General features: G+C 48.1%; 11 protein-coding genes and 1 non-coding gene across 12 annotated transcripts; 7 read left to right on the forward strand and 5 right to left on the reverse strand. All coding sequences in view use genetic code 12, as the record gives it.

Moving 5' to 3' along the window:
• Positions 1 to 469: 469 nt before the first annotated feature.
• CAR1 (arginase) lies at positions 470 to 1,476 on the forward strand (the record flags this gene model as incomplete). The annotated part of the gene is made up of 2 exons (XM_029036313.2): positions 470 to 482; positions 536 to 1,476. 2 exons carry the CDS (start codon positions 470 to 472, stop codon positions 1,474 to 1,476), a joined length of 954 nt encoding a protein of 317 aa, XP_028889204.2.
• A 272-nt stretch (positions 1,477 to 1,748) lies between these two features.
• CJI96_0005315 (uncharacterized protein) lies at positions 1,749 to 2,513 on the forward strand (the record flags this gene model as incomplete). Its single annotated transcript, XM_029036314.2, has 1 exon — positions 1,749 to 2,513. The coding sequence occupies one exon, from the start codon at positions 1,749 to 1,751 to the stop codon at positions 2,511 to 2,513; it is 765 nt and encodes a 254-aa protein (XP_028889205.2).
• A 305-nt stretch (positions 2,514 to 2,818) lies between these two features.
• On the forward strand, positions 2,819 to 2,914 carry CJI96_0005316. The gene has a single exon. It is a non-coding gene; the product is annotated as a tRNA-Ser (tRNA).
• Positions 2,915 to 3,023: 109 nt separating this feature from the next.
• Positions 3,024 to 4,616, forward strand: SRP101 (Signal recognition particle receptor subunit alpha; the record flags this gene model as incomplete). The annotated part of the gene is made up of 1 exon (XM_029036315.2): positions 3,024 to 4,616. The coding sequence occupies one exon, from the start codon at positions 3,024 to 3,026 to the stop codon at positions 4,614 to 4,616; it is 1,593 nt and encodes a 530-aa protein (XP_028889206.2).
• Positions 4,617 to 5,234: 618 nt separating this feature from the next.
• Positions 5,235 to 8,684, forward strand: PSD2 (phosphatidylserine decarboxylase 2; the record flags this gene model as incomplete). The annotated part of the gene is made up of 1 exon (XM_029036316.2): positions 5,235 to 8,684. The coding sequence occupies one exon, from the start codon at positions 5,235 to 5,237 to the stop codon at positions 8,682 to 8,684; it is 3,450 nt and encodes a 1,149-aa protein (XP_028889207.2).
• Positions 8,685 to 8,780: 96 nt separating this feature from the next.
• Positions 8,781 to 9,017, reverse strand: CJI96_0005319 (uncharacterized protein; the record flags this gene model as incomplete). Its single annotated transcript, XM_054702307.1, has 1 exon — positions 8,781 to 9,017. The coding sequence occupies one exon, from the start codon at positions 9,015 to 9,017 to the stop codon at positions 8,781 to 8,783; it is 237 nt and encodes a 78-aa protein (XP_054558282.1).
• Positions 9,018 to 9,576: 559 nt separating this feature from the next.
• On the reverse strand, positions 9,577 to 11,835 carry MES1 (methionine--tRNA ligase MES1; the record flags this gene model as incomplete). Its single annotated transcript, XM_029036317.2, has 1 exon — positions 9,577 to 11,835. One exon carries the CDS (start codon positions 11,833 to 11,835, stop codon positions 9,577 to 9,579), a length of 2,259 nt encoding a protein of 752 aa, XP_028889208.2.
• Positions 11,836 to 12,340: 505 nt separating this feature from the next.
• Positions 12,341 to 13,696, forward strand: CJI96_0005321 (glutamyl-tRNA(Gln) amidotransferase subunit HER2; the record flags this gene model as incomplete). Its single annotated transcript, XM_029036318.2, has 1 exon — positions 12,341 to 13,696. The coding sequence occupies one exon, from the start codon at positions 12,341 to 12,343 to the stop codon at positions 13,694 to 13,696; it is 1,356 nt and encodes a 451-aa protein (XP_028889209.2).
• Positions 13,697 to 13,879: 183 nt separating this feature from the next.
• On the reverse strand, positions 13,880 to 14,731 carry CJI96_0005322 (GTP cyclohydrolase I; the record flags this gene model as incomplete). Its single annotated transcript, XM_029036319.2, has 1 exon — positions 13,880 to 14,731. The coding sequence occupies one exon, from the start codon at positions 14,729 to 14,731 to the stop codon at positions 13,880 to 13,882; it is 852 nt and encodes a 283-aa protein (XP_028889210.1).
• A 301-nt stretch (positions 14,732 to 15,032) lies between these two features.
• SSD1 (mRNA-binding translational repressor SSD1) lies at positions 15,033 to 18,904 on the reverse strand (the record flags this gene model as incomplete). Its single annotated transcript, XM_054702308.1, has 2 exons — positions 15,033 to 18,653; positions 18,734 to 18,904. The coding sequence occupies 2 exons, from the start codon at positions 18,902 to 18,904 to the stop codon at positions 15,033 to 15,035; spliced, it is 3,792 nt and encodes a 1,263-aa protein (XP_054558283.1).
• A 1,827-nt stretch (positions 18,905 to 20,731) lies between these two features.
• On the reverse strand, positions 20,732 to 22,138 carry HYS2 (DNA-directed DNA polymerase delta subunit POL31; the record flags this gene model as incomplete). Its single annotated transcript, XM_029036321.2, has 1 exon — positions 20,732 to 22,138. One exon carries the CDS (start codon positions 22,136 to 22,138, stop codon positions 20,732 to 20,734), a length of 1,407 nt encoding a protein of 468 aa, XP_028889212.2.
• A 322-nt stretch (positions 22,139 to 22,460) lies between these two features.
• Positions 22,461 to 22,847, forward strand: TEN1 (Ten1p; the record flags this gene model as incomplete). Its single annotated transcript, XM_029036322.2, has 1 exon — positions 22,461 to 22,847. One exon carries the CDS (start codon positions 22,461 to 22,463, stop codon positions 22,845 to 22,847), a length of 387 nt encoding a protein of 128 aa, XP_028889213.1.
• Between the last annotated feature and the right edge of the window lie 7 nt (positions 22,848 to 22,854).

A 22,854-nucleotide genomic window follows, 5' to 3' on the forward strand; every position in this document is an offset into this window, starting at 1 on the left:
GTTCCTACAAGATTGACTTCCTGAAACATATCGACCTTCTTTCTTGTCCTTATCAGCCATCCCTAGTACCCGTTCCGCTCATTTTGCAGCCATTTCCTTCTCACCTTTCCACCCCGTAATACCCCAACCCCCACTTGACCAATTACGTGACTCCACAATCTACCAATTGCGTCACGCTCTCCTGCTGCTTCTTTCGTTTATCCCCACTTGTTTGGCACTCGGACTGGCCTGCTCTTAGGTGTTGTTTCCATTGGGGGACCCCTTCGCGCCCTCTTGCCGTTAGCGTCCCGGTGTCGCACTGTTGATGCCTATCGCAACCCACAACGACTTCAGCTCGTGTCGCGTGTGCCTTCCCTTCACGGCTCCATCGGTCGCTGCCAATGTTCCACTGCCCACGATCCGAATATAAATACCGGTCACTTTCCCCCAGCTTCCTTCTCAGCAACAACTTTTTACTTATCTTTTTCCCATGACCACTCCAGGTACGTGAGCTTCCTCATCTTTATCCACCTTCGCTAGCCCTTACTAACTCCAGACTACAAGTTCCACCCACAGAGAAAGTCCACCATCATCACAGCGCCCTTCTCTGGCGGCCAGCCCAAGGGCGGCGTGGACCTCGGACCAAAGTACATTCTCGAAGCTGGGTTTGAGAAGCAGCTCCAGGGGTTGGGTTGGAACACTTCGGTGACTCACCCACTTGAGGGACACACTTTTGAGCAGTTCAAAACGAACGACAAGGACTCCTACGGCGTCAAGAACACCAAGATCGTGTCTGACTGCAACAAGCTCATCTTTGAGGCGTGTCTCGATGCCCACAAGGCCAACTCGCTTCCGGTGGTGATTGGAGGAGACCACTCGATTGGAACCGCTACAGTGGCTGCTGCATTGGAGAACAACCCAGACACTTGTGTGTTGTGGATCGACGCACACGCCGATATCAACTCTCCCAAGACCACGGACTCAGGCAATTTGCACGGGTGCCCCATGTCGTTTGTATTGGGCATCGACAAGGAGTCGTACCCACCAGAGTTCAGCTGGGTGCCTTCAAAATTGAAGCCCGGCAAAATCGCCTACATTGGCTTGAGAGACGTCGACGCCGGTGAAAAGGCCATTTTGAAAAAGTACAACGTCCCTGCTTTTTCCATGTACCACGTGGACAAGTACGGCATTGGCAAGGTGGTGGAGATGGCCTTGGACAAGGTCAACCCAGACCGTAAGTTCCCCATCCACTTGTCATACGACGTGGATGCCATAGACCCTTCCTTTACGCCCGCAACAGGCACTAGAGTCGAGGGTGGCTTGACGTTGAGAGAGGGCTTGTTTGTCGCCGAGGATGTGGCTCAGACCGGTCTCTTGAGCTCCCTCGACGTTGTGGAGACAAACCCTCTTTTGGGTGAGCACGAGAACCACGTTCTCGATACGGTAAGTGCCGCCTGTGCCATTGGCAGGTGTGCCATGGGTGAGACGTTGCTTTAGAGGTAAATTTTTAGACGTGTAAAGTACATAGGTGATGACAGGCTAGAGTAATGACATGAGAGTGAGGTGTAGATGTGGCTGTCAAAGGCAGTAAGTCAATTGATCAGGGCTATTTTCACGAGTATGCCAAAGTTCAATTGCAATTTCAGTGGTCAATTGCATTTTTCAAGGTGATGGTGAGAGTCCTGCCAGAAATGCGGGGGCCAGCTTATCGCTCTTATCAGGGTATGAGTATTTTTTTTTTCACCCAGTGATACCAACTATTCAATTTCATGAATGAAGGCAATTCAAAGAAGAATCTGATTGAGCTGCCCAAGAGTCCGAAGCCGAGTCAAGGGGAACTTGTTTCGTCTCCAAGGAAGGAGTCAGAAGGGGATGCCATCAAAACGGCAGATGCACCTAGTGAGACCACTAAAAGCGACAATTCAATTGATGGAGGTCAAATTGGAAACACAAATGACCACGTCACTGAGGAAGCCCTAGATGTGATCGTCAAAGTGTTGGAGGCGCATCTACAGCCGTACACTGTAGGGAATGTGGTGCTCCACCTTCTCAAGAAGCAAAAGGCAAAGTTAGCTCAGGCAGCTGCCCACAAAGAAAAACCACACTATCTTAGAACTCAACCCGCAAAAATACTATTCTGCTGTTTGGCTTACACCCTTGTCATGTTGTGGTTCAAACGACTGAATTTGAGTCACGGTGACTTCAGCGGAGCTATCCTTGAAGCGATCACCTACTTGGTCTGCGTAGAAGTTTTGAGAGTGATGCCCTATTTTGTGTTGATGTATGCTAGGCAGGGCCAATTGGATCTTGTTTTCGAATGGAGGGTGCTTTTGTGCTTGATTGTGGCCACAGTGTACCACACACTCGTTGCTGGGAAGAGCCCGTGGCTCACAATATTGAAAGCTGGGGCTATCTTTTTATGTACTGTTTTTGTCGATGTTTACTCGGAAGCTGTGGGTCTAATTATGGAGATTTACGGCTTAGGCAATTCAGGGACAGATCAACATAGTGGACTTGCATTAGCCGGAGACTAGAGGGGATTTTCTGGCCGTTGTTGATGGTCGTATTGTGACTTTGTCTCTTTCTTTTTATTTTGGATTGAAGTTACTTAGAAGGCTTTTACAAAACATTGGAGTGCTTGAATTGACGGGGTTTATCTTACTTTACCTAAATCCTAATTCTTTTGGTCAATATTTCTTTCTGGTGTTCAGAAAGCTTAGACACTCAAAATAAAGCTATAAAAGTTTAGAATTACTTTGTGTTGAACAGAAATACCAAAAAAAAAGGGTTTTTTTTTATGCAATATGTACACAGATTTCGCGTTCGATATCTACAGTACGTTACAGTGGCCGAGTGGTTAAGGCGACACCCTGCTAACTCGCAGCCTAGGTGTTGGGCATTGCCTGCGCAGGTTCGAATCCTGTCTGTAACGCCAGCTTCTTTTTTGGTCCCTCTTCTGATGCGATTAGCCTGCCTGAAATGATTTATCGAGGTGATAGGTAGTCTCAATCAAATTCACTTGTTTGATTTTAGTTCTTTTTTACATGTCCCAGTCACTTATCATTTTTGAGCCCTCGGGAAAAGTGCTCTACCAAGTCAACAACAAGATCTCCCCCTTCAATGATCTCATCTATAGCATTGTCAACGAGAGCCATACAGAGCTCAACCCGGGCTTCTACACCACTCTGGCCAACCAGAAGCGATTTTACGCCTTGAAGAAGGGCAATTTGTACGCTGCATTGTATTTCGACGTGGTGACCACGTTGGATAATGCAAAGGTCAAGCTGTGCTTGCTGGGAGTGTTGAGAACGTATGCAACTGTGACCGAGGAAGGAACAGAAGAGAAGTTGCCGAAGCTTGTGGAGTACCAATTTAATCAGTTGATGAAGCTCAAAACGGGAACCCCAGTGGCAACTACGCCAGACAGAGCAACAAAGAGCTCCGACAGCAAAGTGGAGAAGACCGTCAAGAAGAAGGGCAAAGTGATGAGGAAATGGGTCAATGGCGAAATGGTGGAGGTTTCAGCAGACGACGGCGCTTTGGACTACTCTGAAGGAAAAATCGATTCTGCTGATGCTCTTGCGGAGGAGAAGCTTGTGGTTGACAATTCGAATTTCCAGCGCTCGGATGACCTCGTGCTTGTGAGTGAGCTTCAGGACATTTTGGGCGACCTGGACAGCGAAGACGAGGATAAGCCTGCGCCCAAGACGTTGACAAGCACATTTTTTGGTAAGATCTCGTCGTACTTTGGTGGCGCTGCCGATATCGACGATGTGTCGAAGAAATTCTACGACCAGCTCATATCGAAGAACATAGCTCCTCCTACTGCCACCACCATTATAGACAAGATTAAGACAACCATTGGAAAAAGACAGGTTACTGCGGCAGAGTTCAAGCTGGTGCTCACTGAGGAGCTCACGAAAACGCTTACGCCCAATGTGTCTACGGATTTGCTTTACGATATCAAGCGCAACAGCTCAAGCAAAAGCAGACCATACGTGATCTCTGTGGTTGGCGTGAATGGTGTGGGCAAGTCCACCAATTTGGCGAAATTGGCATACTGGTTCTTGCAAAACAACATGAATGTGTTGATTTGTGCTTGTGACACCTTCAGATCAGGTGCAGTGGAACAGTTGAAAGTGCATGTGAACAACTTGCAGAGACTCAATTCGGCGTCTGCTACATCCTCCAAGATAGATCTTTTTGAGAAGGGATACGGTGGAGGAGACCATGTGGTGAACACCGCCAAGCTGGCCATTGCCTATGCCCAAGAGCAAGGTTACGATATCGTGCTAATTGACACAGCTGGCAGAACCCATTCAAACGCCAAGCTCATGGCACCACTCAAAAAGTTTGGTGATGCTGCCAATCCAAATAAGATCATCATGGTGGGCGAAGCGCTCGTGGGTACTGATTCGGTAGAGCAGGCCGTCAACTTCAACAACGCATTTGGTAACCGCCGCAACCTTGATTTCTTCATCATCTCCAAAGTCGATACCGTCGGTGACTTGGTGGGTTCGATGATCAACATGGTGATGGCCACTCGTGTGCCCATATTGTTTGTGGGAACTGGTCAAACATACACAGATATCAAGAAGCTCAGCGTCAAGAGCGTGGTGGAGATGCTCACCAGGTAAGCACCGAGAACTGTCAAAATGTGAAATATTACTGAGGTTTTTTGTTGTTTTTATACTCAGACAGCATTTCTTTGTTCTGATGACTGGATTCTACGCTTATTCTACTATGCATTTCGTCATCGGCGCCCTCTTTGCGCATATAACCGCCAGCTTCAGCCAATGAAGCCAATCCTCACCTATATTCTTCAGATTTTATTGCACTTCAGCCAGCCGCTCGATTAATTCGTTTACTACATAGTGACTTACCATGATGCTCGGTTGGTGGATTTGTGGGGCTGAATCATATACTGTTTGAAGGCTGCATGGCGCGAATTTTGCACCCAGGGCCTAAGCCGGCCGGCGGCCACTTACCCCAGGTTTCCCACGTTTGGCAACCACTACTTCTAGGGTCCACAGAAAAGTATAAATAGGCTCCGATTTCCCACGAAAACACAGCAGTACCAAAATTTGATCCTCTTGCCACTTGCACCTTTCTTCTTCCCCCAGCGCATCGCCTAAATCATACAGGGCTGTGCGAACTCTTCCCACTTGACATCATTAGCACCGCCAGCCCAACCCATTCCCCAACTCCAACGTCTCCAACCTTTTCGTTACCATCTTGTTCATATCAACACTTCTATGAGACTACGCAGAAAGCTGAAGAACTCCTCAGGGCTCCGCCTCAAAATCAACGCCTACAGAGCTGCAGACCTCTGTTTGCCCGAGAGTTATAAAGGTAAGCTGATTAACGCAGCGCTCCTTGTACAGCTCAACAACTTCAAGAAACGCAGCCGACGCAAATTGAACACATCGCATCCGCTGTGGGACGATGAGTTTGTCATCAGTTTAAGAAACGGCGACTGCTCGCAGTTGCTTACGCTTTCAGTGTGGAGCAAGCTGACCCGGTCCAAGACCTACTTGGGGGAGGTGCGCTTGTTGCTCAGCGAAATCTTTGCCGATTCGTTCGTGACGCTGCCCAAGTGGTATAAGCTTTTCTCGAGCCGCAAGGAGCACTCGTTTGTTACCGGCTCGCTTCTTCTTTCGTTTGAGCTAGTAGGTGGAGGGACCAGTGACGCAGAGAAGAAAGAGGCGGTTTCAGGAGGGGGTCCCCAGTTGAGGGTGACGCCGCCAACATCACACACTTTGTCTTTTGGTGGTGCTGGTAATGGTTCTGTCGCTGCCACCCCGCCTAGACCGTCAACCCCGCTAGCAGAGGAGTTGTCGACGTTAGAGCTTTCTGAAAAAACCACAGACTTGAAAATGGCATTCAGATCATGGCTAGACTCCCTCATGTACCAGGAATTGAGTCCTGCGGTAGTCAATCCAGACGAGCAGAGCTTCTACGTGGATGTGAACGAGCAATTGACAGATATTGCATTCACAGATGCGTCCGATGCGGAGTCGCTCGAGTCGCCCAGGAAACCAAAGAGATCGGCTTCAGACTCCAGTCCTCGCCAGTATCTCCAGCACAGCCAGTCGCAGCAACTTTTTGATGATTTGCATCGGTCCAAGTCTCACTTGAAGGTCATTGACGACGCCGTGGAGGACTCCGGCAGCATGTCCGAGGCATCTTCTGCTACGAGTGTGGGCTCCATCTACGTGAGTGAGGGGGGTGGGCTTTACTCGGATACTGGAGGAAACAGTGGGTCCGATGTGCCGAAGAAGAGAAGGTTCAGAAAGAAAAAAGCCGCTAGCAGCTATAAATTACAGCACAGAAACGTGAAGGGGGTGCTTTTCGTTGAGATCATCTCTGTCACAGATTTGCCTCCGCTACGCAACTTCACAAGAACCACATTCGACATGGACCCCTTTGTCGTGGTAACGTTTGGCAAAAAGACATTCCGTACAAGCTGGAAGCGCCATACATTAAACCCTATCTACAACGAGCGGCTTGCCTTTGAGATATTGGAACACGAGCGTAACTACAACGTTCAACTTAGTGTGCTTGACAAAGACCACTTTTCGTTTCACGACAAGGTAGCTGATGTGTCGATCCCCATATCAGAGCTCATTGACATTGCTCTGGAGCAAGACGATAGCGATAAACCGGGGTCGTCCTCAAACAACAGCTCGATGTCAGGTTCTAGGCCGCCACCTTCGGCACGTTCTAGCGCAACCTCTGTGCCCAGGCCATCTCCAATACCTAAGAGTAGCCAAAAGCTGGTGACGACGAACTCAGGTTTGGAACGCACAGGTCTGGCTAGCTCTCTAGCTTCTTTGACGGAGAGAACTGCTTCAAGTAACAACGTGATGTCTTTGGCAGAGACGGAAGACGCTAACCTTGTGACTACATCAAGAAAGAAGAAGTTTCGTAAACGCCACTACTCGGTGCTGTACGTGGACACCTCGTTGTTCAAAACACTAGATCTCTCTTTGAAACTACACAAAGAGAAGCACGCTGCCAACCACAATACTAGCATCCGAATTCGTGCAAGATACCTCACGTATGAAAATCTCCGAAGAGATTTTTGGACAATTTTATTAGAGCAGTTCAACGTCAACGAAACACCGGGACAACTAGACTACATTGAGCTCATTTCATTGCTTGATACCCTTGGATGTGACAACAGCGATGACATTGTGGCTAAATTCTTTCACAAGCTTGATCGTTCTCCCTGGGGAGGAGACACTCTTTCACACGAAGAAATCGTCGATTGCTTGGAGAGCTATTTGGTTACGGAGTCTGAGGGACAGATCTTCGAAATCGACAGATGCCCAATTTGCTGCAAGAAAAGGCTTTCCCAGAAACAGGACCTGGATATCATTACTCACGTTGCAATCTGCGCTTCAAAAGATTGGAGCATTGTAAGCAAGTTGCTAAACTCTTCGTTTGTAACACCACAAGCTGCTTCCAAACGCTGGTTCACGAAGGTGTTGATCAAATTGACGTACGGCAAATACGGGTTGGGAAGCAACTCTGCCAATATTTTGGTTCAGGACAGATCTACTGGTATTATCATGGAAGAGAAGATGAATGTAAGTGTCAGATTAGGCATTCGTTTACTTTATAAAGGGCTAGACAAGGCGAAGAAAAGACGTATTCGAACATTACTAAGGAAATTGAGTGTGAAACAGGGCATTAAATTCGACTCACCGCAGCTGAAGGCCGATATATCATCATTCATCAAATTTCATAAATTGGATCTCAGCGAGTGTCTCATCAGTGACCCTCTGAAATATGCCACATTTAATGAGTTCTTCTACAGAAAGCTCAAGCCAGGCGCTAGACCCATTGAGGCACCTGATGAAGAACGTGTGCTGGTATCGCCTGCTGATTGTCGCTGTACCACTTTTGTGACTGTTGATGATGCCACTGAGCTTTGGATTAAAGGTCGTAACTTCAGCGTAGCCAAGCTTTTCAACGGCAACTACAACGGGCTCGAGAATACCGACCTCTTTGATTCTGGCAAATGCAGCATCGGGATCTTCAGACTTGCACCACAGGACTATCATCGGTTCCATTCGCCGGTGACTGGTATTATCGGTCCTATGAAATTCATCGAAGGAGAATACTACACTGTGAATCCCATGGCCATTCGTTCCGATCTAGACGTTTATGGCGAGAATGTACGTGTGATCATCCCCATTGAAACTGAGCATTTTGGAACCGTAATCATGGTTGCTGTTGGCGCCATGATGGTCGGTTCCACTGTGTTGACTGTGAAAGAAGGACAGAAAGTGTCCCGAAGCGATGAAGTGGGATATTTCAAATTTGGGGGCTCCACAATCTTACTTCTCTATGAGAACAGCAAGTTCAAGTTTGATCGTGATCTTGTTGACAATTCTAATCTGTGTGTGGAAACGTTGGTGCGAGTGGGACAGAGTATTGGCCACTCTCCTGAGGTGGAAGAGTATAAGCGGGAGAAGATAGATTTCAGCAAGCAGCCCAAGGATATCAAGCTTCATATAATTCGTGCAATTACGGGAGGCGATTTGAACAATTTGGAAGACTTAGGCAGCTGGGAGAGCCAAAACATCAAGATCACAAATGAGGACGTGAGACAATTGATGAACGAAGAAGATGTATTTGATGATCTTGAAGGTGACCTCGAGGGCTCTGACGAAGAAGGGCTGGTTGATGAAAGTTAACTACACAAGGACGATAAATGTGGGCAATTATTAATACATACTAGGAGTTCCGGACTCCAATGCTGAAGGAAATTGAAAATCGACGATTCCCCGTCGTCATTGGTGGGTGTGACTCATGGTCAAGGGCTGGTAGAGGTCTGCCTCTTGGAAACCTTTAGCCTCTTCCAAGATTCGAACGTTCCATCCAACAAAGTCCAACTCGTGTCTGAGCTTATAAATCTCTTTCTGAACGTCGCCTAGCCAACGAGGCCTGATATAAAATTGGGAGACAAGCACTGGCAAGATCAATCCAGCAGAAAACCCCAAGAGCGGACCTCTAGCGGTGAAAGACATTGTGGTTGAAAAAGCAAGAATCTAGAAACATAAACCTGGAGACGCCTCCCTCTTTATACCCGGAGTTTTCGCTCTCCTTGTGGTTTCCCCCCTCCTTCCCCAGAATCATTGAATGCGCATTAACAACCTATGTGACGCCAGAACTGCATGCATACCGGTTGGATGATTTGACTGCAAATTGGGGTAAGCTGCTTATAGGCATACCATAGTTGCGGTGGGGCAAAAAAGCGGGAGTTGCTTCTCGATGTTCTCGATTTTGAACACTGAGTACGCCATTCACTGTTTAGAATGACTTAGGTATGACAGCCTGCTTCGGAACCCAATAGCACATGCGGAAAATAGAAGATGTGTCGAGGCGGCTGCGTGCAGGATATTATGGGGAAAGCAACGTTTTTAGCGCTGAGGCTTTTTCCCGGGGAACTACGGAACTACAACAGCAGCATTTGCGATTCGAGACAGTGTCCAAAAGATCCCTCAACTCCCTAAACATCTATACTTAAAAGATATCTATTCTCTTTAGTGGCCCATATGACCTGCCTGTGGCTTTGCCTCTGGCAGATTACTTCTGCTGTTTTCCGCCGTACAAGGCCTTCCACTCGTCTATTTTCTTTTCGTCGATTCTCTTGAACAAGTATTGGGCCTTGCCGATGTTGTGGCCTGGCTCCAACACAAGTTCGAACTTATCTGTGATCGACAATGGTGGGGCAGCCAAGGTCTCGGAAATCTGGTTTCTGGTTTCTGGCATGAATGGACTGATGACAGCAGAAACCAAGTAGATCAAGTTCAAGCCAACACCAACAACAGCATCGGCAACTTCGGGCGAATCGTTGAAGAGCGAGTTGTCCAACTTGTTCTCTTGCAAGAACTGGTTACCTCTGGAGGAAATAGACATGGCCAACTCTAAACCTCTTCTTATGCTCACGGCTTCCATGGCCTCAATGTACTGAGCCAATAACGTGTTGACATCATCTTCAAAAGCCTTGTAGTTTGGAATGTTTCTTGGGTCGAACTCAGGAACAACACCGTTGTATTTGGCAATGGCAAACTTCACCAATCTGTTGACAAAATTACCCAAGTTGGCCAAAAGCTCAGAGTTGTTCTTAGTGACGAATTCCTTCCACGAGAAGTGAGAGTCCGAGCTTTCTGGACGAACAGACGCCAAGTAGTATCTCCATACGGACGGAGAAATTCCAGTGTCTTTGGCATTGTTACCAAAAACTCCGACACCACGAGACTTGGAGAATTTACCATCCTCGTATTGCAAGTATTCTGTGGTGTTCAAATGGTGCAACATGGTCCACTTCTCCTTGGTGCCGATTTCCGAAGATGGGAAAACAACCGTGTGAAAGGGAACGTTGTCTTTACCCATGAACTGGTACAATTGGACGTTTTCAGGGTTCTTCCACCATTTCTCCCAAGCTTTTGGTTCCGATTTGTCTTTGAAGTAGTTGGCAGTGATAGAAACGTATCCGATACATGCATCAAACCACACGTACAAAACCTTGTTTTCGTAATTCTCTAAAGGCACAGGTGTTCCCCAGAATAAGTCACGGGTGATACATCTAGGCTCCAAACCCTGCTTCAACCAGGAGTTGGTGATGGTCTTAGAATTCTTGGACCAGGAGCCCTTTTCAGAGGCTTCCTCCACCCACTTTTTGAGTTCGGGTTCTAGCTCGTTTAGCTTCAAGTAAATATGTGTAGACTCCTTCACCACAGGAGTGGCATTATCAAGTTTACATCTGGGGTTGATCAACTCCAAGGGGTTCAACAAACCGCCACACTTGTCACACTGGTCGCCACGAGCATCCTCGTAACCACACTTTGGACAGGTTCCCTCAACGAATCTGTCAGCCAAGAAAGCCTTGTGCACTGGACAGAACAACTGCTCCGTGGTTTGTTCCTCCAAGTAACCATTTTTGTGCAATTTCATGAATATGTCCTGAGCAATTTCGGTCTGTAATGGGGTAGTAGTACGGCCGAAATGGTCAAACTCTATGTCGAACCAGTCGTAAACCTCTTTATGCAATTTATGGTACTTGTCACAGAGCTGCTGGGGCGTAATCTTCTCCTCCAAAGCCTTCGTTTCCGTAGCAGTACCGTATTCGTCGGTACCGCAAATGAAAAGAGCGTTGTAGTTTCTGTTCTTCGCGTAACGGGCGTAGATGTCTGCGGAAAGCACCGAGCCGACAACGTTACCCAAGTGAGGAACGTTGTTCACGTAAGGCAACGCCGACGTGATCAAGATGTTTCTTTCATTTTCCTTAGGCTGGATGTTGTCGCCTTGCTCCTTCACCAAGTATCCTGTCTTGACACGAGTAGCGCCCGTGGCAGATGCAACGGTTCTCTCAGTCTTGGTAACAGTCTTAGCTTTGGCAATACCTTCAGCTACCTTGGGATTTTTGGAGAACTCAGCAGCCCACTTACCAATACTAGTTTCTTGAATATCCGTCAAGAAAGGGTACACAGCACCAAAGACGATTATATTAGCGCTCAGCTCTTTCGTATCCTGTGGCGTCTCTAACTTCTTCAACGCTTCCACAGCTAGTTCTTTCTTCCCAGATTTCAACGCCTGGTAAACGTCCGTCTCCTCAGTCAGGATATTAACACCATTGCTGAAATCTCCAGTGATATACTTAACTATAGCATTTGGCTCTACAAGCTCAAATGCAGACTTCACCTCTTTGAGCTGGAGAGATGAGTCATCTGACCTGGAGATTTCGACGTTTGGAGTAGCAAGTGCCAACGCCACTGCAACTTTTACGTTGTTGGCCTGTGCAAGAAAGCCTTTGCCTTTGTCAGCAGCGACTACTAAGGACATGGGGATTAATGTGTGGGGAGGTTTGGTTTATAATTTTTTGTGAAGATTTGAGACGATATACTGGTAGGGTAGACCCGTACACCAAAATTAGCCCAGGTTCCATAGCCGGTCCCTTTTCTACAATATATCATAAAAAATTTCAAAGACGAATGGTGTCGCTAAAAAGTAGAAAGATTTTGGAATAGGGCAATGTTGGTTTTGTAGATTTTCGCCTTCTACAAGGGTTTCAAATCTGTGGCTGCAAAAAAGAGATGAACTGCATGGGTCCAGGCTTCTGCATTCGGTATCCTCCGTACCCTCACCAAAATAAGTACAATAAGTGTGAATATGGAGAATCACGACTTTAAAATTTTGACGATTTAATAGTGGCTATATTTTTGTTCATTGGGGAGGGATTTGTAGAGCCAAGACAGACCCTTTCCTGCAGTCCCGGCATTTATCGAGCACTGAATTCCAGTATCGCAAATATCACCAAAAAGTAGAAACCTCGACACTCACACGCAAAATGCATCAATTGGGAAAAAGGGCACTTGCCACGTCTATAAGGGACCCGTATAACGCATTGATATCGGTTCGGGCAAACCCAAAACCCGGAAAGGGTCCTCTAGCACCTCTCACGTGGACCGCTAAGGATAACATCACCACCACAGAAGAACCTACCACATGTGCTTCCGCAATTCTAAAAAACTACTACAGTCCATTTGATGCTACAGTGGTGAGACTCTTGAATGAGGCAGGAGCAACTCTTTTGGGCAAGAACAACTTGGACGAATTCGGCATGGGGTCCTCAAATACCAACTCTGCGTTTGGACCCGTGAAAAACCCGCTCTACGAGGAGTTTCGTGTTGCTGGTGGTTCTTCTGGCGGCTCTGCTGCTGCAGTATCCGGTGAGCTTTGTGATTTCTCTTTAGGCACAGACACAGGTGGTTCAGTTCGTCAGCCAGCAAGCTACTGTGGGATTCTTGGGTTCAAACCCACGTATGGAAGAGTCTCAAGGTGGGGAGTGGTAGCATACGCACAAGGGTTCGATACAGTGGGAATTCTAGCGAGAGACTTTGCAGTTTTGAGAAAAACATTTGATGTGATCGATAAGTACGACGAGAAGGACGTAACTAGTATGCCTATATGGATACGAAAGAAATTTGGCGCTGCATTCCTCCCAGAGAAGCTAAAAATTGGTGTTCCGCATGAGTTCTTGGTTGGAGAGATGCTGGAAGAAACAAGAAGTGAGTATTTTGCCACACTTCGAAATTTGCAAGACTCTGGACACGCAATTATCCCTGTTTCTCTACCCAGCATCAAAAAAGCTCTTCCAGCATACTACACTTTGGTTTCCGCCAGCGCAGCATCTACTCTTTCTCGCTTTGACGGCGTGAGGTATGGTGTTTCAATTAAGCCTGAGTATCCTGAGACGATCGTTTCCACTAATAGATCTAAGGGTCTTGGGATTGAAGTTCAGCGAAGAACCCTTTTGGGCAACTTTACGCTTTCTTCAGAATCTGGTGATCATTTTGTGCAAGCAACTAAGATTAGACAGCTGCTTGTGGAGGAAATGAATGACGTTCTTACCTTCCCCAATCATCTTTTGAACACTCCAGAGAACCCAGATGGTGTCCATGTATTAGTGGCGCCCACTGCATTTGGGGAGGCTCCAACAATAGAAGATTATAAACTGGCATGCAAGTCGAGTCTTGTGAATGGTTACATCAACGATATCATGACGATTCCTGCTTCTTTGGCAGGATGTCCATCTATTTCTGTGCCAATGAGAAATCGTCGCTACGGCCTTCAGGTGATGTCGCAGTATGGCTACGACCACTTCCTCCTCAAAGCTGCTGAGCTTATAGAGGCACACAGGTAATATACTATGCCATTGTCTGTCTAAGGAATCATGCATTTTGTATAAGAACTGAAGAGGTATGAGGTGAATCATAGCGTCATAAAACAAAGCTCATTGTTGAGAGGAGCTCTATGAGTGAAGCACCAAGATGGTGTAAATGTCGTTTCTTTCAAGAAAAGGGGACATAGCCCTTCTGTGCAATGTCTATTTCCTACCCAAGAGCGTCAAGAACTCGTCTCTGGTTTTCTGTTGCACACGGAAGCAACCCAACATGCAACTTGTTGTCGTTGAAGACCCCGTCTTCTGTACACCACGACTTACCATGCACATGTGGGTGGCCTCGATCACCACGGCAACGCCTCTGGGCTTCAAGATCTCGCTCAATGCCATGGCAATTTGCTTTGTCAACCGTTCTTGGACTTGGAATCTCCGTGAGTACATCTCAGCGAGTCTTGCAAGTTTTGAAAGACCAACCACTCTTTTATTGGGAATGTACGCAATGTGAGCCTTGCCGAAAAAGGGCACTAAGTGGTGCTCACACAAGGAGAACACTTCGATATCACGAACAATGACCATTTCGTCATGATCCTCTTCGAAAACAGCTTTCTTAATCACATCCCTGATATTGTCCTCGTACCCTTTGGTGAAGTAGAGCATCGCTCTCGCATACCGTTCTGGAGTTTCCAAAAGCCCTTCTCGATCCACATCTTCACCCAACTCATGCAAAATCGACTTCACTGCGGTTGCTATACGCTGCTCACGCTGCTTGGCTTCTTCCTCCGTCTGGTCGATTCTCGATCTTGCTCCTCTGCTGGGCCAGGACAATCCATCGCTGTCGATGGGAGGATTCAAAGTGCAAGGCGACGCTGCTCTGGTTTGAAGAGGGGTGCCATACTCTCGCGCGATGTAGTTTGTTTGGGAGAGCTTATGCTTTTTTGCTGCCGATTCGCCCAAAACCGGTTTGGGGTGGCCGATGCCGTTAGCGTTAGCAACGGGTTGAGCGTCATTGGCGGCCAGAACAGAGTCAGGTTTCGCTGACTCGTTCTTATCAGACATGTGGATTGAAACCTTGAGATGCTTTTGACAATTGTATCAGCTCAATCAATGTCTAGGGACAAGATTCGCTTCAGGGGTCGTTTTGGAAAATTTTTTTGACGGATGGTATATTACTCACTATCCGCCAATATTGGTGATACCTAAGTCTGGTGCACGGGTGTACGGTTGCATGGTTGCAAATTACAACTAGATATGCTCCTACAATCAATTCATGAATTTATATATTACTCAATTATGCTTAGTACGAAGGGTTCGTTTGACGAGTATGTTCGTGAATCATAGATCATAGGGAATTTTGGGTTTATTGGTTGGCGAACGGATTTAGTATCCGCACTGTCAAACATGGAAGCGCCATGCCAATTTCTGCCCTTAACAATACCGGCACAGTTTGCATTTCCCGGATCTCTTGAATGTAAGAATTGTTCTCCACGCGAGTGATCACGCTCTGTAAATAAGGTGCAAGTCCGTCCTCGTCATAACGGGCTGCAATGTTTGTGTCAAGGAATGACCCGGAGCTTGGTCTGCTGGAGCCACCAAACAGGTTGAGTGAAGGTGAAGACGGCATTGACTTCCAGAGAGTTTGCTTGTCTTGTGGCGTCGTGACTTTGGGCATGTCGATGCTCAAAGCCTTGAGATTCTCGACAATTGAGTCGGGGACGATATTATTGTCTCTTTCCAGGGCATTCTTTCTCTGAATTTTGGCCGCCTCCAGCGCTGAGGTACGGTATTTGTTTTTGATGGAGTTTCTATAACTCAAAGATGATTTTTCATCAGGTGGAACGTACGTGGCAGCGTCCACGCCCTTTTCCCAGAACAACTCCAAGATGCGGTTAGCCTTATCGAACTCTGCCTTTACCAAGGGCAACTGGTCACCATGGACTCTCTTTTCGATACCGAACTCTGGGATGAAAACGTCAAAGGAGGATTCGTAAACTTGAAGAACAGTTCCCATTACCAACAACTGACCAGCATGCTCGCTCATTTCGTTGATAGTCTGGGACAAAAGAAGGTGGATCGCCTGCTCTTGCGCATTGGCGGCACAATCCTTCTTGAAATTGCAGTAGTCAGATATTCCCTTCAAAGCATCCAAATCAGGAATCTTGTCGCGCTCAGCGGAGGCACTGATTGCTTGCTTCACTTGTCTGTGGACAATCAAGTCGGCGAATCTGCGCAAGGGAGATGTGAAATGAGTGTAAAGTGGCAAGTTCAAATAGTAATGCGAGTAGTTCTCTGGGTCCTGTTTCCCAGCAATATAGTACTTGGCCCGTGGTATACACTTGTAAAGTAAGGTTTCAATGCACTGTCTCTTGAGAGGATCGTTGATCTTAAGGATAGATTGCTGCAAGCTGCTCGAAGTGGATGTATCGATCTTGAAACCTAAATTGTATGCCTTGCGGGAGAAGTTTTCGATCTTTTGCAAAGTAGGCAAAGCTTGACGACGCAAAAATGCCTCATCACCTAGTGTTGCATGAACCTTGGCTGCGACCGTGGCATTTACCTTATGACCAATTTCCGAAACAATTCTCAAAGCAGAGCTGTATTCAAAAATGTTCAAGTGCAACCTGACTTTCTCATCGTCAAGCTGGTCCAAAAGAGTTAATGAGGGGCTGATACCAAGATTTCTGTCGTTCAAACGCTGACGACGGAATTCCTTGGCGATGAGAGCAAATGTCTTGATGTAATCACACGTTGCCGAGGTGATTTCATCATTGGGTTTTTTGTTGCTTAAAATAGCATCCACATCATCAAACGACACTGTCAGTTTTGGAACAACAACAGATTCACGAATGTGTACCTTCTCCACTTCGAAAGACGTAGTGTCAATCTCAAAAGTCACCGAAATGGCCAAGCTCTTCTCGTTATCTTTGAAGGAAATTAAATCATTAAACTCATTAGGGTACAAGCGTAAAGCCTTTTGAGGCAAGAAAACAGACGAGGAGATCTTTTTAGCCTTTCTTTCCAATGGAGATCCGGGTTGCACAAAATGCGAAATGTCCACAGCATGGAATCCCAACTCAATGATAGTATCACTGAGACGCTTGACGTGCATGGCATTATCAACGAACAGCTTATTTTCAGTGAATGCAATGATGTAGTCGTTGAAAAACCCAGCTCTATCAGGATTACTCATTTCGGATTCCACACTTGGCAATGATGCAATTAAGGACTTAACAAGCCCATCGTCGCCATCCAATCCAGAGTAGTACTCGTCGGTGAAATTGTTGTCTCTGAGGATGGAGTCGATCTCCACCTGAGGATCGTCATATTTGCCCAATTTGCTCACCAAAGTACCAAATGGATGCAACGAAGTGATTGGCCATCTCTTGATCAGAGCAATAAATACCTGATCAGCATACTTTTCGTGGTTCTCCACAAAGTCTTTGGGGGCTTGCTCAGTGGGGATGGCTATCAAAGGCACTCTCTTGTCAGTTGGCTTGAACCAGACAATCTTGGGAGCCTTAGGGGTTTGCACAGAGGGCTCCTTGCCGGTCTTCTTATCGATAGCAGCCTGCGCAGCCTGAGCAGGCCTCAAGAGGCCAAGCGTACCGGCGAAAATTTGGCCAGGAATACGATCAACAACCGCCACAACATGGCCAGCATACAAAGGTTTCACTTCGTCGTTGATCTCTTCTTCTTCCACCAAAAGCAACGCCTGGCCTTCGACCTCGACGTCGTCATTCTTTTTCATGGTCGGTCTTTGCTTGAGAGAGCCTCTTCTGCCGAGACCCTCACCGTCCTTGTCGGTCTTGGACTCGTCATTGCCTGGCAGCGTGGAAGTGGCGTCGTTGTGGATATCGTCGCTTAACACCGAGGTGGCGTTGTTCTTCGTCAAGGTGTTGTCCTTTCTGCGCTTCTTCTCTTCTTTCTCCTTCTTGGACTCCCACACCTCATCAACAACTAGCAACTCCACCGCCACCAAATCGCCTTCCAAAGCACGATTTCTGTCCTTGGAGCCACAAATGAAGATGTCTGCGTCCAAAAGACCGTCGGTGGAGACGTAGGCATCGGATCTGTTTTTCTTGTTGACCCGCAAAATGCCCGTGACAAGTCTGCCCTCGTTGATCAATTCAGGTAACGACAGCTGAGGCAAGTAAGGAGCGAAAAGGGATTTCCTGCCGCCAGAGTTACCGCCGGAATTCGACCCGGAGTTCCCAGGCATGAACAGAGACAACGACGAGACGGAGCCACCGCCGTAGGAGCCGCCGCGGCCCTTGTGGCCCGGAACAAACAGAGAAGGAGGCTCCAAGGTGGACGAGGCATTGCGCTGGTGAGTGAAGGAGGCAGAGGGATTAGATGCTGCAGGCTGCTGCTGCGACCTCCAATTGGAGTTGATGCTAGAGTTGGTATCGAAATTCTTCGAGTTCAGTCTGAAGTGAGATGAGCGTCTCAGGTGGCCGCCGCCAGAGCCGCCTCGTTCAGGCGAAAGGTTCGAGTAGCCTGGCGCCGGAGGAAGCAATGGGTTGTTGTCGGCAGGAAACTTGAACAGAGGCAGCAGCAGCAGCAGTGGAGGCTGGCCGTAGGCAGCCGAGCGAGACCGCGCGTGGCCCCGATTGACAGGGCTCTCGTGGTTCGAAGAGATGGGCCCAGCAGCAGCCGCTGCTGCGTAGTTGGGGCTTGTCGTGCTGGGGAACCGGAATTGCGAGATTGGGTCCGGGCCCAACGGAGGCAGCAGGTGGTATGGCAGGTCGCCGCCACCGCCAGCACCAATGGATACATTGATTTGAGGAGCGCCCGCGGCGGGGGCACCCTGTGTATTCTGATAGTTCAGCTGCCGCTGGGAGGCAGCTGCCTTGATGGCCTCGTTGACGCCCAACGAATGGCGTCTGCTGTGGCCCTGCTGCGACAGGGTGGAGCCCGTTCGACGGTGGTTCAGCGAGGCATTGAACGACGGAGACCGCAGGTGGGGCAGGCCAAAGTCTGACTGGAGGTTCTGCTGGAAGTTGGGCTGGAGATTGCCTGGCGGGATCCCCTGCTGAAGAAGCTGTTTTGCTGCGACTGGACCGCCTCCAACTGTCGTTGTAAATTGTACTGCTCCACCATCAACGACGTCCAGTCGGACGGAGAGCGGCGATGAGCAATGTAGAGGTTTTTAGCCTTTGCCAGGCCGGCCCTTGAAGGCGTGAGCCCCGGTGGCGACGACGGATGGTTCTGGGGAAGCTTGTCGTTGCTCATGATAAAACGAGCCGAAGAACGAAGAAGGGAGGGATAGAAGAAGGGGTGAAAAAGGCAGGAAAAAACGCAGGGAAAAGATTGGACTTGAGGGAGGTGGAGACCTTAGATACTTTTGATGAAGTGGGAAATGAATTGGTCTGGGTTAGGAACCTGCTGGGAATTGACTGCCTGAGGAAAGAAGGCGAAAGGAGAGTGAAGTGGTTTTTTTGTGGGTGAAAGCGAGGGACAGGTTTCTATAGGCAGGTGGCAGGGCCAAGGGCGCTTAGGCACCGAGTGCGACGCTTCTCTGGAGTGCGAACACTGGGCAGGGAGACTACGGAGCTTGCTGGGGGGAGGAGCAGAGGAGCAGAGCCATGCGTAAACAGAATATGCAAGAAGTTAGCAAAGAGATAGCACTGGGGCTATGGTCAATTGGGTACGGAGAGTTTAGTCATGTGAGGGTTTTTTTTCTTTTTGGAATTGAAAGGCTGTGTGGCGAGATCAATGAAGGTTGAGAAGGTTCGAGGTGGTGGTGGTGAAGCACGGGCCCTGTAGTGAGTGCTCGCGCCACTTGCGCAGGTCCAGTGGCAGGAAGTCAGAGGCAGGCAGCCAGAGGAGAAAAAGCCAAAAAGGAACGAGGGCGACGGCAAAGAATTTTCCACAGCTAGTCCATTGACATGGAAAGAGTGAATTGACGCCTGATGGACTTGAAGTGATTTGCGGTGTTTTGATTCCTTTGATGCATCTCGTCCGCCCAGGAGACTTTTTCATTTGGGCCAGCCTGTCTCGTAAATTGTGCGACCCAGAACAAATCAGCCCGGGCAGGTGACGTTCAACGGTATCTAGAAAAGTTCACAAGGACGGCCAGATGGGCAAGTATGGCGAACAAAACCAGACAGAAATAGAGAATCATCATCAACAGACTTCAGTTTGTCGGCGCTCATAAGTGCAGCAATTTTCGTCGACTTGTTACACTCGTTCGAAATGGCTGCAAAGTCGGCTATAAGTCGGGGCTGCGGGCACCCTATTGTCTCGACACATCACAACCCACATTAGTCCCCCAAATCAAGCCATTGATCTCTAATGCGATGCTTAGTGCCACTAACACGGGCTTACCTCCCACAGGGAACGCGGGGAGTGAGCAATACACTCTTGCTGGTGGTAGGCATCAAGTGGCATGCCCTCGCATATTAGTACACAAAAGGGTCTTCCCGAGACTTCTAGAGACACTCAATTCGAGGCAAAAGCTAGTGAATTGTGGTTCGTGTTTTTTTCGTTCCTCGAGATCAATTGACATGATTGGCTCTCGACAGTGGCCCTTGGCAATAGTTTTACAGCGCCATAGGCCAGACCTTGGTCTCAAAGTGGCTTGAGAGGACGCTCATCATGCACGGTATCACACATCGCTCCGTGAATGATGGCAAGTGAAAAATTTCCCTCATGCCTCGATATCACATTTCTAAGTTCGGCAAAGCGGCCACTTGAACCCTCCACAGTAAGCGGTGGTACTTAGGAACAATGATTTTCATTGTGCTTATGAGATACTTCGCCAGGCGCCTCGCCTCCACGCGAGCAATCCCGTACCTTGAATTTTTCTCGAGGATTTTTTCCCCTCCATGAACACAATTCTTTTTCGCCGCCCCTTGATTCGTGCTTATTATTTTTTTTTGAATGCAAGATTCTTCAGGCTCTCAATGCGTAGAGTCGCCTTATAGACGCTATGCTTGTCGCAACCGCCGAAATTCCGTACAGTTTGCGATAATATTCTGACGTCCACAATCTCATGCTCATCTAATTTAAGAGCCCTCTTCGCGTCCTTCATGCTAAATTTAGGTAAGGTCCTGTAGCCTAAACGGCAAATTCGACAACTTTAGCTTCAAGGGTGCATGTGTTGATCAACACTAGTTGGCCTGTTTCTGCAAACTCGGGCACACTCACCACAGATACCTCAGTGCCATCGATATCGGCTTTTAGGCTTCCAAACTCTCCCTGGTTTCCGGCAAAGTACACATGTGGGGTTTCTTCTAGAACGAATGGGTCCACATCCTCGTATGGGTAACAGTAGAGCGTGTCGGGGGCCGTGGGCGCCATGTGCTGCCAGAGTAAGGTTTTCGACATGATATCCGTTGGCGAAATCCCCTGCTCCGGCTGGAAGTATTTTAGGATGTCACTGATGTTTTGTCCTGCGGAACCCAATATGCGAAGCCCGTTTTCCAACTCCATCCAGGCTGGGTTTGTGGTGTTGTATACTGGCTCTGATGCCAGAGTGCCCACATATCGGGCATTAGCACCCAACAAGGAGCGATGAAGCGGCTGTTGCGGCATACATATCTCTGCTGGGTCCTTGGGACCTGCCATGATTGTTACGGGCACCAGGGCCACCACACTGGAAAGCCATGCGTTGAAAAGGCGCAACGACTCCGGCTTGAAGTGCGAGGTGTTCTTCGATCCAAAATCCTCTTTCTTATCCGTGTCCTCTTCGATCTCCTCCACCGAGTTACCTGCAATGATTAGTCTGGTCACTTTGCTCGACAACGCCACATCCTCAGCGCCTCCGAGCTCTCCACAGAGCCACTGCTGCAAAAGCACCGTTTTCAAGTCGCAGTCGGTCTCTTGCTGGAACTTGAGGCCCGATACGAACGCAATATACTGCTCGGAGTCCGTAGCCATCGGAAGCGGTTTCTGAGGAGCCATAGCCGGCGTCAAGATCTCTATCACCTCAAAAATCCCAGCCTGGATTTCAATTCCCAATACCGCAATAATCGCTCCGCTCACAACTCTCGAGAATTCCAAAAGCGCCTCATTGTGTAGAATTGCTCTGCCACTTTCATCTTCGAGCATCACCACCTTGCCCTCGTTGCCTAAGTAGTTTGCTGGCGGCTTAGGCATCACGTCATCGGTACCATGCTCCACATCTTGGAAAATATCAAGCTTATCCTTCATTTCCACAAACACCGTGCCCAGCACCCAGCAGAGCTCCCCTCCAACAATGTCCAAGATTTTCTCTTTCCACTGTATTTTCTGCCCATCTACGCGACGCGTGTTGTTCCCCCATTTCTCCATGGCCCGCTTATCAACACGTGGCTTTAGCACATTGAGTCGTTGCTGGTACATGCTGAAGAATTGTCTCAGGTAGGACCTTCCACGGGTGGCGAGGGAGAAACGGTCGCTGTATTCAAAAGAGGGCTTTGTTGTATCAGGCTCTCTGGAAGTCGTGCCCTCGGTAAGGTTTTCGTTGGCCTTTGTTGGAGACATTGAAGTAGGTTGAAGAAGGTGGAGTAGATTTGATGAAGAGATCGCGAGTTTGTTATGCGATGATATTGGAATCTCGCGACGCGATTACCGCGTTAACTATGAGAAGCGTGATGGATTAAATAAACACTCGCTCTATGTCATAGAAGACTCAATTATATTGAAATGGGATTATGAGGGTGCTTCAATTACTATTTTCCTAAATTTGGAAAACTGGCTTACGGAGGGTTAAGAGTGTCTTCCGAAGTGTGTACTGCACATAACCCAGGTAGCTACCCCAGATTCTTTACTGGCCACTACAACCACTGTTTTTCAAGTTATTTACATGCCCCTGATCGTGTTGGACCCGACAGCGCTCCCAGTCCAGTACCCGAAAGCTACGCCCCATAAGCCACAGAAAGTTCGCATCATTGCTCAGGTCTCCCACTTCGATGTGGAAACGGGACTCTTGACATTGACCAGAGTCCCTAATCTTCCTGACCTCAATACACATATCATACTCGATGGCGACAAAACAGAGCCCGTGCCTATCAATACAGCTGACATAGATGTCGATGCAGAATGTCTCAGAAAAGGTAATGTCGTATCCGTTTGGGGAAACTACGATGGCAGTCAAGTGAATGCATGGGACTGCCACGGCACAAATGGCGAAGAACTCCTTGACGGGGGATCCGAGATCCTCGCCGAAGCCTCTCATCTCACAAATTTATAACTTTTGA

Source organism: Candidozyma auris, chromosome 7 (genome assembly GCF_003013715.1).
Source record: "Candidozyma auris chromosome 7, complete sequence".
In the NCBI taxonomy this organism is placed as follows: domain Eukaryota; kingdom Fungi; phylum Ascomycota; class Pichiomycetes; order Serinales; family Metschnikowiaceae; genus Candidozyma; species Candidozyma auris.